The 14,363-nt window shown below is 43.9% G+C and overlaps 1 protein-coding gene across 1 annotated transcript in view; it reads right to left on the bottom strand.

Moving 5' to 3' along the window:
* Window positions 1–13,796, bottom strand: part of NEDD9 (neural precursor cell expressed, developmentally down-regulated 9) — a gene marked incomplete at both ends in the record, with an annotated part of 73,755 nt that extends 59,959 nt beyond the window's left edge. The window contains one exon of the mRNA XM_079712123.1: window positions 13,767–13,796. Coding sequence (XP_079568249.1) covers window positions 13,767–13,796 — 30 coding nt within the window. The remainder of the gene's footprint in view (window positions 1–13,766) is intronic.
* Between the last annotated feature and the right edge of the window lie 567 nt (window positions 13,797–14,363).

Genomic DNA, 14,363 nt, shown 5'->3' with positions numbered 1-14,363 from the left:
TATAAACTTCCCTGTTAGAACCACTTTTGCTGCATCCCATAGGGTTTGGGCCGTCATGTTTTCACTGTCATTTGTTTATAGGTATTTTTTGATTTCCTCAGTGATCTCTTGGTTATTTAGTAGCGTATTGTTAGCCTCCACGTGTTTGTATTTTTTACAGACTTTTTCCTGTAATTGATATCTAGTCTCATAGTGTTGTGGTCGGAAAAGATATTTGATATGATTTCAATTTTCTTAAATTTACCAAGGCTTGATTTGTGACCCAAGATATGATCCTGTAGAATGTTCCATGAGCACTTGAGAAGAAAGTGTATTCTGTTGTTTTTGGATGGAATGTTCCATAAATATCAATTAAGTCCGTTTTGTTTAATGTATCATTTAAAGCTTGTGTTTCCTTATTTATTTTCATTTTGGTTGATCTGTCCATTGGAGAAAGTGGGGTGTTAAAGTTCCTTACTATTATTGTGTTACTGTCGATTTCCCCTTTTATGGCTGTTAGTATTTGCCTTATGTATTGAGGTACTCCTATGTTGGGTGCATAAATATTTACAACTGTTAAATCTTCTTTTTGGATTGATCCCTTGATCAATTGATCCCTTGGATTGATCCCTTGATCATTATGTAGTGTCCTTCTTTGTCTCTTGTAATAGTCTTTATTTCAAAGTCTATTTTGTCTGATATGAGAATTCCTACTCCAGCTTTCTTTTTTTTTTTTTTTTTTTTTTTTTTGCGGTACGCGGGCCTCTCACTATTGTGGCCTCTCCCGTTGTGGAGCACAGGCTCCGGACGCGCAGGCTCAACGGCCATGGCTCACGGGCCCAGCCGCTCCGCGGCATGTGGGATCTTCCCAGACCGGAGCACGAACCCGTGTCCCCTGCATCGGCAGGCGGACTCTCAACCACTGCGCCACCAGGGAAGCCCCTCCAGCTTTCTTTTGATTTCTATTTGCATGGAATATGTTTTTCCATCCCCTCACTTTCAGTCTGTATGTGTCCCTAGGTCTGAAGTGGGTCTCTTGTAGACAGCATATATAGGGGTCTTGTTTTTATATCCCTTCAGCCAGTCTGTGTCTTTTGGTTGGAGCATTTAATCCATTTACGTTTAAGGTAATTATCGATATGTATGTTCCTGTTACCATTTTCTTAATTGTTCTGGATTTGTGTTTGTAGGTCTTTCCCTTCTCTTGTGTTTCCTGCCTAGAGAAGTTCCTTATCATTTTTTTGTAAAGCTGGTTTGGTGGTGCTGAATGCTCTTAGCTTTTGCTTGTCTGTAAAGGTTTTAATTTCTCTGTTGAATCTGAATGAGAGTCTTGCTGGGTAGAGTAATCTTGGATGAAGGTTTTTCCCTTTCATCACTTTAAATATGTCCTGCCACTCACTTCTGGCTGGCACAGTTTCTGCTGAAAAATCAGGTGTTAACTTTATGGGGATTCCCTTGTGTGTTATTTGTTGCTTTTCCCTTGCTGCTTTTAATATTTTTTCTTGGTATTTAATTTTTAAAAAAAATTTATTTATTTATTTATTTATTTTTGGCTGTGTTGGGTCTTTGTTGCTGTGCATGGGCTTTCTCTAGTTGCAGTGAGCAGGGGCTACTCTTCCTTGCAGTGTGCAGGCTTCTCATTGCGGTGGCTTCTCTTGTTGTGGAGCATGGACTCTAGGCATGCGGGCTTCAGTAGTTGTGGCACGTGGGCTCAGTAGTTGTGGCTCTCGAGCTCTAGAGCGCAGGCTCAGTACTTGTGGTGCATGGGCTCAGTTGCTCCGTGGCATGTGGGATCCTCCTGGACCAGGGCTTGAACTCATGCTCCCTGTATTGGCAGGCAGATTCTTAACCACTGTGCCATCAGGGAAGTCCCTGTATTTAATTTTTGATAGTTTGATTAATATGTGTCTTGGCATGTTTCTCCTTGGATTTATCCTGTATGGGACTCTCTGCACTTCCTGGACTTGATTGACTATTTCCTTTCCCATATTAGGGAAGTTTTCAACTATAATCTCTTCAAATATTTTCTCAGTCCCTTTCTTTTTCTCTTCTTCTTCTGGGACCCCTATAATTCGAATGTTGGTGCATTTAGTGTTGTCCCAGAAGTCTCTGAGACTGTCCTCAATTCTTTTCATTCTTTTTTGTTTATTCTGCTCTGTGGTAGTTATTTGCGCTATTTTATCTTCCAGGTCACTTATCCATTCTTCTGCCTCAGTTATGCTGCTATTGATTCCTTCTAGAGAATTTAAAATTTCATTTATTGTGTTGTTCATCATTGTTTGTTTGCTCTTTAGTTCTTCTAGGTCCTTGTTACACGTTTCTTGTATTTTCTCCATTCTATTTCCAAGATTTTGGATCATCTTTACTATCAATACTCTGAATTCTTTTTCAGGTAGACTGCCTATTTCCTCTTCATTTGTTTGGTCTGGTGGGTTTTTACCTTGCTCCTTCATCTGCTGCATACTTCTCTGTCTTCTCATTTTGTTTAACTTACTGTGTTTGGGGTCTCCTTTTCTCTGGCTGCAGGTTTGTAGTTCCCATTGTTTTTGGTGTCTGCTCCCAGTGGGTAAGGTTGGTTCAGTGGCTGTGTAGGCTTCCTGGTGGAGGGGACTGGTGCCTGTGTTCTGGTGGGTGAGGCTGGATCTTGTCTTTCTGGTGGGCAGGACCACATCCAGTGGTGTGTTTTGGGGTGTCTGTGAACTTAGTATGATTTTAGGCAACCTCTCTGCTAATGGGTGGGGTTGTGTTCCTGTCTTGCTAGTTGTTTGGCATGGGGTGTCCAGCACTGGCATTTGCTGGTCATTCAGTGGACCTGAGTCTTAGCGTTGAGACTTAGATCTCTGGGAGAGCTCTCACCAACTGATATTACGTGGGGCCGGGAGGTCTCTGGTGGACCAATGTCCTGAACTTGGCTCTCCCACCTCAGAGGCTCAGGTCTGACACCTGGCCAGAGCACCAAGACCCTGTCAGCCACACGGCTGGAGTGCCTTCAGAGTTGGAGAAGCTGGCCTGCAGTGGCTGTCCTTCTTCTCTGCACATTAGAATCACCTACTTCTTCCTTGTTTTGCCCCAAAGGCAGTGTTCCACAGAGAAAAACAGTAGCCTTGAAAATAGTCACAGCTCTGAAATGGCTTCTTTTTTTCTTTTGTGCTTAGTCGGGTTTCACTTGCTCACAGGGGGGCTATGTGCAGAGGCTTCGCACCCGGCTCTTCCGACAAGAGTTCCTAGTGCGGAATCTTCTCTGAGATTTTATAAATGAAGCTTAGGAAAGAGAGGACACTTCTTTCCTTGGGTAATAAATGCAAATGTCTGCCTGACAGTGAACATCTCTTCCTCACTGTAGAGTGTCCACAGCAAGAGAGAATGAGTCCACACACTAAAGAAGCAAAGATACTTGGAGTGGAGGAATGGCGAGAACTCTGATCCTGTTGTGTGTGCCTCTGGATCCAGCCATGCCTGAATTCTGATCTTAACCCAATTTCTAAAGTAATAAGCACATTTTTCTGCTTAACCTAGTTGGGGTTGAGCTTCCTTCACTTGCAACTACAGTGTCCTGACTAAGCCTCTGCCAAAAAAGTACTCTCCTAAAGGGCATGGACTATATACCTTATTCATTTGTATCCCCTGTGGCACCACATTTAGGATCTTCTCAGTGTATGTGTTGCACTGAATTCCCAGCTTGTCCTTAAGCTACCAGCTACCTCGTGAAATTGTGTGTGAATGAGAGGAGAGAGAAATGACAGGAAGGAGCATTATTCCTTGGCTACTATGAAGGCAGAAATAAAATGGAGACTTATGTATTAGGAAAATTCCAGTTGGGAATTTGGTGACCCAAATGAGAAGCAGATCTACCCTTTTATTTCAAATTCGTTGATTTAGATACACAGATTTAACAGTGAAAGGAAAAGCAAGGCATGGTTTTACTGCTAAGTGCAGGGTAGCAGTGTTTTGTCTACCTGGAGATCCGTATAAATATTTATATTACATTTCCTTTGCCAATTAACTTGTACTCGTTAATCACTGCTGAGATCTCATTCATCTGTCCACCAGTACTTAACTAATTGCCCAACAGAATGCCAGGCACCATGGGAATTACAAAGATGTATAACACCCAGATGCTGCTCTTACTTCTTAAATACCTATTACGGTAGCAGCCAAAGGGACTTCATGAAGATAAACTTGTGTAGGAAAAAAAAAGCATGCCGTAAAGTTACGTAAGTTTCTATTTTAAAATCATCTGGTTCTAATTTACTAAATTTAATACTTTAGCGTCAATGCCAAAGTGCTACGTTTGATTTATGGAAATACTTTAGCACATTTTCTATCGCACTCTTGTACAATATATTTACCGCTCTTTTGTTATTGTTAGAAAGATTATGGACCTTAAAAAAAGCCCTCTTTACGAGCTTGCTGATATTTTATTATAAAATGCCGTAAGATGGAATAAGAAGTCTAGTAAACAATAATATTCACTTAGGAGCATTCCACATGGTTTAGCTTTTTTGGTTTATATATATAAATTTAACAGAGAGGTCCATCTGGAAAATGGATTTCTAAAAACTTTCACTTTAGGCCAAACCACTTCTCTTCACAGCAGACAAGTACTTGGGGACGGGACGGGGGAGAGATATTTAAATAGCAGTCATACTACACTGCTAACAAAATAATAATAACGTTAATGCCAAAGGATAAAAGGATGCCAGAGACGCAGACTTCCATCACCCCAAAGAGGGAACTTGCAAAATATTCCTGTGAAATGGAATATAAGAATATGGCCATCTGTACCTCTGTATGGCTTTCCAGGCCCTGAGCTCGACCAGCCTACCTGGCATGGTAGTTTGGCAACTACCCCATGGCATTTTACAGAAAAATCAAGGTCTCAAACCAACCTCTTCACTGAAACCTCCCAGACGTGCTGTGGTTTAGCCAATGAAGTCTGCCCTGAATTTTCAAAGTGGTATTTAAGCCTGTGCATACTCATTTTGCTCCTGCCTTACCCCGGTTTTGCTCGGCTTACAAAGCATGAGAGGTTTTTCACTACACACCCACATAAAATAAGATGGCTGTCTAGGAATTCCCCCTGTGCCTGGCAGCACTGTGCTTCCTTCAAACAAAGAACCCTCATTTCCCTCAGACTTTAGACAACTCTTGCAATGAACAATTGCAAAGGCCAGGCCAGTCAAAATGTTTTCATCCCAACAGGCCATCTTCACGTCAGGTTAGAGGATCTCGGATGCAGGCGTTCAAAGGCATCTGAAAGAGTGATAAGTGACTGCCTGGCTCCAGGGCCCCAGATGCCTACATCCTGGCTCCTCCCACATCAAGACAAGGCTGAATTAGTATCAGAGTAGACCTGTCTACTCCGCCCTGTCCTGCCAGGATTTGCTCTCCCAACTTCTCTGCCCTGGAGACCAGCCTTCCTATCTCCCCTTGAAAACACCGTAAAAAGAAATGAAATTAAAAAAACAACAACAACAAAGTCAAGACAACACCATGATCTCTTACTCCTTCTGGGCTCTTCTTCGGAATGTCTCTTATTTCACCTCTTCAAGTTCATCCATTCCTCCCTCATCCTCAGCTTAAGTCTCACCTTCTCCTTGAAACGCACTCCAGTCTCTGTGGATGAGTCCTTTTCCTGAATTCGTGCTATGCTCACTGTCTGTGCCACCGCATCTAACACAGGCGTCCTGGCGCCATTGTGTCTGACTTGTGAAGCTCTAAGGGTGGTGGCGAGTGCCTCTCGTTTGCATAACAGTTGATCTTGGAAGTAGGCATCCCCTATCTGACTCAGGCAATTTATTAAGATGCAATTCACATACATGCAATGCACAATTTTAGTGTGTGCTATTCAGTGGTTTTTAGTATAGTCACAGAATTGTACCACCATCATCACTAGCTCACTCCAGAACATTTCCGTCACCCTGAAAAGAAACCCCACGCCCATCAGCAGTCATTCTCCAACCCTCCTCCCCCACCTCTTCCCCCAAATCCCTGGCAACTATAACCACCATTCTAATTTCTGTCTAGCAATAACAATTTATAACTGACTTCATGCATGTCTTTCTAGTGAAATTCCAAAGGCTAACACAAACATAAGATTGGCTATGACATTTTTTGTATGCATCTAAAAGGATGGCGTCAGTTGTATGAACACAAGGATACATTTAGTACTTATGAGAGAATGTAGAGTGATAACAACCAAAAAATGGTATTCCAATATAGAAAGGAAAAGCAGAAGTTAGGGAGCGTTAGAGAGAGTTGGAGAGTGAAGTCCTTAGAGAGAGAGGAGACATAAGTTCTCCCTGAGACGTGGAGATTATTCTCTTTGTAATTTACCACAAAGAGGTCTTATCACATGCCAGATACAGCTACATGCATCATCTAATCTCCGTAACAACCAATCAGGTAGGGGTTAGGAATCCTATACCAGAGATGAGGAACCTGATGCTCAGAGAGGTGAACGCCTTGCCCAGGGTCACACAGCAAGGGTTTAACCAAGGATCATCAGGCTTCAAATCTCATGCTCTTAGTAACTTTGTTATTCCCTTTCAACATCGTGCTTATATAGATCCTCAAACTGGTGCCAGAAAAGTACCCTGATGAAGAAATTGCTGTTCTATGGAAAACAGCCAGAATACAGAGACAGGTATTACAAACACTCTCCCAGTCTGGACAGGAAAGGGTCTAGGTTGCTCTGTTAGGCTGCAGGGCTACTTGAGGGCTTCATAAAGTCTGCAGAGATTTAAGTTTCTCCTGTCTTGTGCTTTGCTATCTTCAGTACAAGGTCCAAGGCTGATCATTCCAGCCAGCAGGAGGAGGGGGGTGAAATAAATGTGCCTTTTCCCTGAAAGGTGCCCATGGACCCTCTGCTCACATTCCATTAGCCAGACTTGGTCACGTGGCCACAGTTAGCTGCAAGGGAAATGTAGTCTTTATTCTGGGTGGTCAGTCCATGCCTAGGGAAGGGGAGAATGGGCATTAGAGGATGACAGTGCCAGCCATGAGTACCTACTAGGTAAACAGCGTAACTGTGTAGAGTAAGTGCTCGAAATTGCTGAATGTATACACCTCAGGCTTTGTCTGCCTGTCAGGATAGCCCTCTGCTCATGGCAGATACTCAGACTGAGTCAGCAGGTTATACACTGCATTTCCCTCCCCCTGCCCAGAGGTTACGCTCTGTCTGCTGGTGTGGGCTTCCTCCCAGCCTCTGCAGCTGGTCTGCCCTCCTGGGGGGATGAGGTAAGTGTAGAGGTTCTGGTGAAGGGGCTCCGAGAGGATCCTGCCAGGACCAGGTCTTTCCCAGCCTTCCCCAACCCACAGAGATGTCTGGGTCATGAGCCCTCCCTCTTCCCGACACTCCACGGGAAGAGGTGTGCAAATGGATGGGTATGGCCAAAGCAGAGCCAGACATCTGTCCAGCTTGTGTTTCAGAGAGGACAGGAGGGAGAGAAAACTGGGGCCAGGAGGGGAAAGAGCCCCCGCTGCTCTTTCTCCCAACTGGCCATTGTCCCTAGAGGTCAAAGAGGCTGTAAAGTCATAAAATTTGTGAAATGATGGCTCTGGATGAGTTAGAGCCCCATGACAAGCATAGTAGCCAAAGCCTAAATTTAAACTGACACACCATGAAAATGAGACCATTGTACGCTAACCATGCTGGAATCCCCACATGTCACCCTCCATGGGTTTCCTCCTCAGGGTGGCTGCCAACATCTCTCCTTTTCCTCAGCATCACAGATGGGAAGGGAAAGCATCCCCTGGTGTCCTTAACCATAGTAGAGGAGAGAGGCTGCTTGGTGCCCAGAATCACATTCCGAATCTACCGAGGAGGTTTTAGCTGACAGTCCTGTGACCCTCGCCACGTGCTTCACCCAGCAGAGGGGTCCTTCCTCCCCAGATCCCAGAGAGACCTGTTAGCTGAGTCCAGCGCCGGTCTTTCAGCTTGACTACCATTGTTTGCTTGGGATAAAGGATTTGGGAAATGTACTGTGACTTCAGCTCTGAGATTCCAGAACTGGGCACAGCAACCCTGTCCCATTCCTCTGAGCACTGAGGTTCCTTTAAACTTCACCCTGCTGCCCAGTTTCAAAGTTCTCATTTGCAAATCAATTTAACAAGGCCCCAGGCGGAACCCCCTGGTTAACACCATTAAAATGGTTCTTCTGACTAGACGGGGTGGGGGGGTTTGGGGGGGGAATAAACCACACACCTGCAAATTCCTTACTACCTTTAACTGTAATCTTTAACCGCGGGTCAGTGTACCATATTTTAATTTCCCTAGGTACTGTGCCTGGATTTTCCGCCTGTGGAGATGTCTCCAGAATTTCACTCCTATGAGGAGACATATGGAAACGATGGAGTATGGGATAAGTGGCCTTTTAATTTGGGTTTTCAAGAAATATAACCTACAGTGGAAAGAATACATGCAATCCTATAAAAAATAAAGCCCTATAAAAACTGGTTGCCTATTATTTCATTCTCTTGATCTTAAGTATCTCAACATGGAAACATTAATTCAAATTTAACTCATATATGGCCTGGTGGCGCAGTGGTTGAGAATCTGCCTGCTAATGCAGGGGACACGGGTTCGAGCCCTGGTCTGGGAGGATCCCACATGCCGCGGAGCAACGAGGCCCGTGAGCCACAACTACTGAGCCTGCGTGTCTGGAGCCTGTGCTCCGCAACAAGAGAGGCCGCGATAGTGAGAGGCCCGCGCACCGCGATGAAGAGTGGCCCCCGCTCACCACAACTAGAGAAAGCCCTCGCACAGAAATGAAGACGCAACACAGCAAAAATAAGATAAATTAATAAAAAAAAATTAACTAATATAGTTAGTCCCATTCTAACATTTCAGGTAAGATAAAGGTTTGGGGGAACAACAAAGATGTTTTGCTGTGGTGGCTGTGGTTTTGTTTAAGTCGCCTTTCTGGGTCTCTAAAGATGTTTTGCGGTGGTGGCTGTGGTTTTGTTTAAGTCACCTTTCTGGGTCTCTTGTCCTTTATTAACTGGGCACCTAAGATAGGGACGTCTCAGAGGGTTTGGTATTAACCAGGTGGGGATATTGGAGTCTCGGGCAGTTAAGTAAGGAGCTCAGTCCATACTGTAGAGGAAAGTAACAGCTTTCCTTGTGGAGAAGTTATGTCCAGGAGCATCATCAGCTCTCATGGTTCTCTCTCCCCCCTCTAAGGTGGGCAGGCCCCATGTTAGGATCCCAGTTTTGGAGGGAAAAGGCTGAGGCCTGCTCATTTTCTGTGGAAGTGATTTGCCCAGGCAGCCGAGCCAGTTCGGCCTGACTCCAGGCTTCCCGGTTCGAATCCAGGTCCCTCCCACTGACAGGTTTGTTTCCAGTGACCCATGAAAGTCTCGGTGACAGACACTCAACCACTTTTGGGATTTAGGGACAGTTACAAGGGGAAAACAAAGCAAAACTGGGAATAGGCAAGGTTTAACTGAAGAACACAGTTCTTTTCTCTGTGGATCCATTCCAGGGTATGTTTGCCATGGGCTCTGCTGCTTCAGGCTGAGTTTGTGTGTGTGTGTGTGTGTGTGTGAGTCTGTGTGTGTGTGTTGGGGGCTGAAGGGCAGAATTCTCCCCTTACCTCCTGCTTTGACGTCACATAAACACCTCCCCACAGACTCGTGTGCTTCCGCTCTGCCGCACGGTTTGAGGCTATGTTATTTGACTCGTGTCAGTCACAGGCTGTAGTTTGCTCTCCCCAAACTAGAATTAGAGCCTGAACTGCAGTCCTGGGTGCTGTAGCTCTACCCCGGCTAGATCTGCATTTCAGGTCTGTCCTTGGACTCTCAGCCGTGGCAGCGGAAGCCTCTCCAGAAACAACTGCTGTTCTCATTTTCTACCAGCCTGAGTGTGTCATGAACTTTTTGGCCCACTGGCAGCTGAAAATACAGATGAATGCAAAAATCAAAAAAGGGTTTTGGAGGCTCTAAGAAGGTGCCAATCAAGTGAAGGAGCAGTTAGTTCCCACTGAAATATCCAAACCAGCTCTTGTGTCCCTAACTTGTGCTAACTCATTCATCTCTGCTTGCTTTGAGTACCTCCGCAAACCTGTGCTAATAGAACTCTCTGTGGGTCCAAGGGGGGCTGTCATTTGCTTTAAAGAGAGCAAAACAAACTAACACATGCACACAGACATCCCCCCTTCCCCAAACCCTCCGTATAAACACACACACACACACACACACACACACACACACACACACACACACACACACTAAAACATGATTCATGGAGACTGGCGTTAAAGACCCTGGAAGTTATGGTTGACCTTTTCCCAGGCTTCCTGAAAGCAACCCCTTCCATGGTCAAAGAAACACTGCAGAGATCAGAAAGGAGTCGCTAGGAAATCGACATCTTTGTTCCATGTCACTTCCACTGTTTGATTATATAGAGCCTTCTGCACAGGCAAAGCACCACTATCTTAATATGCAAAGTCAGAAATGGTGACTATTGGAGAGAAACTCATTCCTAGCCTGGTGTAGTTCTATTTTTCCAGAAAAAGCGCTGTCTCTCAAATACATGGTTTGTTTTTGTGTGTAAATTGATTTTGTATCCTATGATCAACATATCCTTTTTTAAAAAAAGAAATAAAAGTTAGAACAGAGAGAGATGATAGGAATGATAGGAATGCATTTCCCCTGCTCCATTTCAACACAGAAATCATCCTTTTGGAAAACTGGGCTTGAGCTAGATGTTTTTGACGCTTCCTGATGGTTGCCTAGGAATAAAACATTATCTTCTGAGGAAACTGTAGGGACACAAGACTGTTTGTCTTAATAATCTAAGATTCTTGCAAACAGCTGAGTCCCAAGGAGGTCAGGACATATTCTTGCAAAAACCTCTAGACAAGGATCAGATTATGGTCAAAAGAAAATGCATAGACTTTAGTCCTAATAGGTTCTCAAGGCAAAGTCCTATGTTGGTTTTGCAACGTTCACATGTGCACATGGTCCTTTAACTCAAAAAATCTTGTCAAATCAAAATGAGTTTTAATTCTTGTTAATAATAATAAAAAAGTCTCACCTTGAAGCATTGTAAGGGAGGAAAAGATATAATGAAATCAAACAAAGCCTCCCCGGTTGTGGGCATCTGGCCACCTCCATCGAGGTTACACGGAGCAAGTGTACTGGAGCAGTCGGTATTTCTGAAGGGAAAATTTGATCAGAGTCTCTGTCTCATTCTTCACTTTTATTTTCTCCTCCTTGAAAAGTCATATGTCTCCAGGAAAATTGCAGGAAATATACGCTTTTTCTTCTCCCAGTACAGCCCTATGCCCTGGGACAAACTCACATTTGATTGTGAGTTAAATCCTGAACTTTCAGGTTAACTTATTTAAAATGTTCAAAACTGATTTCTGCTTTTCAATTTTTTTTTAACGTATAATTTTATGTATGGGAAACTATGGTATTATTTTGGAATTTAACTCTAAATCTGTGAGAATGTTATAAAAACTATCAACAAAGCCCATTCCTTCTTCCCGAACATAATAGGCAGCAAGACAAGTATGCATTAACGGCACGTATGACTCCAATATCACCCTAAGGACTGTACCCAAATGACAGAATAGATCCAGCACCCGCCCTTTAAGAGAGTGATGATTCAGTCAGTGATATGACAGCCTTAGAGACAAACCAGTAAACACTGAGAAGGAATTACATTCATGTGATCATTTTGTATAGGCATTCTTGTGTATGTGTGTGTGTGTGTGTGTGTGTGCACACGCATATTGTTCTTTGGAACTACCAGTTACTATCACAGCATCTCCAACCATATGGTAAAAGCATGTGGTTAAGATGGTTAGAGAAAATACAGGATAAGTTCCATTTGAATTTCAGATAAACAATGAATAGCTTTTTAGTATAAGTATATCCCATGAAATACTGGGGACCTATTTCCGCAAGAAAATATTTGTTTCTCTGAAATTCAAATTAAGCTGGGAGTCCTGTATTTTTATTTGCTAAACCTGATAACCTTACATGCAGAGAAATAGTGTTACTGCCCTGACAGCCATCTGGAACAAGAGGAGAATTCCCAAAGATGACAGGAACTTACTGTTAATTAGAAATGTGCACAATATACCTAGTTTCTCACCCTCTGCGAAGAAAGTGCCTCTTCCCATCTGCATTCTGTATCCTCTCTTAGAAGCTCAAGTGGGCAGAATGTCACTGGCATTAGTGTTATCTGAGAGTGGCTACTTGAGATTATCCCCATCCCCAGAGCTTTAACGAGCGGCATTTCAGTTCAACAAATATTTATTAAGCACATACAACTTAGCAGAACAGTAATGTAGGCTGAGTCTCTTTTCTCCAGGAGTTCAGAATTCAAAGGGGGATACTAACATGTCTACAATGGATGTTAATTAAGCCGTATATTTGATAATTAAATATATATTTTACATATTTAATTTAATAAGAATTAAATTGAAAGATACAAATAAAGAGCTACAGGATCACAGAGAGGGACAAATAAATTTTGTGAGCACTGGGAGATGAGAGGATTTCACAGAGGAAAGAGTGGGTGAACTGGGCTTGGCAGGAAAGGAAAACTCTCAGTGGGGAGAGTCAAGCCAACAGCTTCCCATGCTAAGAAGATGGAAACACTAAAGAGACAGAAATAAGAATGTGTGGTCAGAGAGAGTATTCTACCCAGGAGGGAACGATTCTTTCGCTTGCTTGTTCAGTAGGTGCTTGTTGAACATCTATACACACATCAGTGTATAACGGCAATTGTGTAAAGAGCTATGAAGATGAGGCACATGGTGCCATGACCTAGTGAGGGAGGTGGGACAAGGTCTTTGTGATGGAGGCAGTGATTGAGTTAAGCCCTCAAGGGAGAATAGAATTAACCACGCGACAAGGGGTGGTGAGGGCCTGGGAGGAGGAGGACATAAGGCAGATGAAACAGTATGTGCAAAGGCCCTGTGGCAGAAGTAAACAGGAAGCCTTTAAAGAACTGAAAGAAAGCCAGTGTGTTTGGAGCACAGAGAACATGGTGGGATATTATGTTTGAGAGGCAGGATGCAGTTGGATCCATGCCAGGCCTTTTGGGATCTGTTAAGGAATTCCATCTTAATCTCCAGAGCACTATAGAGCCATTCTATATGTTTAAGTAGGAGTATAACATAATTCACTTTGAGTTTGAAAGAATCAGTCTGACTACACTGGTGAGAAGAGATTGGAGGGGAACCGGATAGCTGTGAGGAGACCAGTTAGGAGGTGACTTCAGTAATTTGGGCAGGAATTGAGGGACACCTGTATCCTCCATCTTTCCTGATGATTTTTTTTGCTACATTTTCAGAGGGATCTGGGAAGAGCACCACTAGGCCTCTAATCAGCATATCACAAAGCATCTGGGTCCTGATGGCCCAGCAAAGTGAGAAGAATTTCACATGTCACTATGTGTGGTTATTGCTAAAGTGTAGTAAGGCATGTGGTCTCATACCTGTTTAACAGAGTGCTAAGGGGATATTTTAGGCCTCAGATGGGTAGCAGAGTGCAGGCAGACTGACAAGCCTACTGGCCTTGGCAGTTTGGAAGCTCCTTTCCTGTGCCAAGTACCTGACAAGGCAGAGCCCCAACTGCTCGAGCAGGGGTCTTCCTGTGGCATCTTCAGGGAACTAACATTTTTCTTCTTCCATTGGTTCCTTTCCTGCCAGGTGTACCGGGGGCAGGAGGGCAGAAAGGTTCTATAACTCTTGGCAAACTCTAGACCCTCTCCAGCCCACTCTAAAACCACAGGGGCACCTCTGCTCTTAAGAGTTGGCTGTACTCACCAAACAATTGCCAAGAAGGGTTGGTGGCATCTCTTTCAACGTATTCTCTTATATTTAATTTCTATATTATATATATACTTGTTACAAACTCTGTGGATTCAAAAGGACCTTTGCAGGAGCGTTTTAGGATCAGTAAGTATGAACTGATTTAGGTAAAGCTGTATGTTCTGCACACTCAGAGCAGCCTCCCCATGGATGGCACATTTGCTGACTGGTCCACGTTCGTGCACCTTCCACATTTTCTGCAGGCCGAACCTCCCTTTGAGTAGCAGTCGTCAATCTCTGAGTACGTTGGACACATGCTCATGAATGCCAGGAAACAAGGCAAAATTTCTAAGTATAATGGGTCATGTTGGTTCTCAGGCCCTGGGAAAATACAAAGGATGGCCACTGGACTCCTGGCTCAAGACCAATCCTCTTCTGAGGGGCCATAAGCCACATGGATCTTAATAGACCCTTCAAATGAGGCAGCCCAGAGTGTTTCACCATTGCCACAGTCGACATTCTGGGCGGGACAGCCCTCTGTTGTGAGGCTGTTCTGTGTACTGCAGAATGTTGAGCAGAGTCTGTGGCCTCTATACACGGGATGCCAGAAGC

Source organism: Hyperoodon ampullatus, assembly GCF_949752795.1.
Source record: "Hyperoodon ampullatus genome assembly, chromosome: 10".
In the NCBI taxonomy this organism is placed as follows: domain Eukaryota; kingdom Metazoa; phylum Chordata; class Mammalia; order Artiodactyla; family Ziphiidae; genus Hyperoodon; species Hyperoodon ampullatus.
The sequence above is the reverse complement of the archived record's forward strand: the minus strand, read 5'-3'. Positions and strand labels throughout refer to the sequence as shown.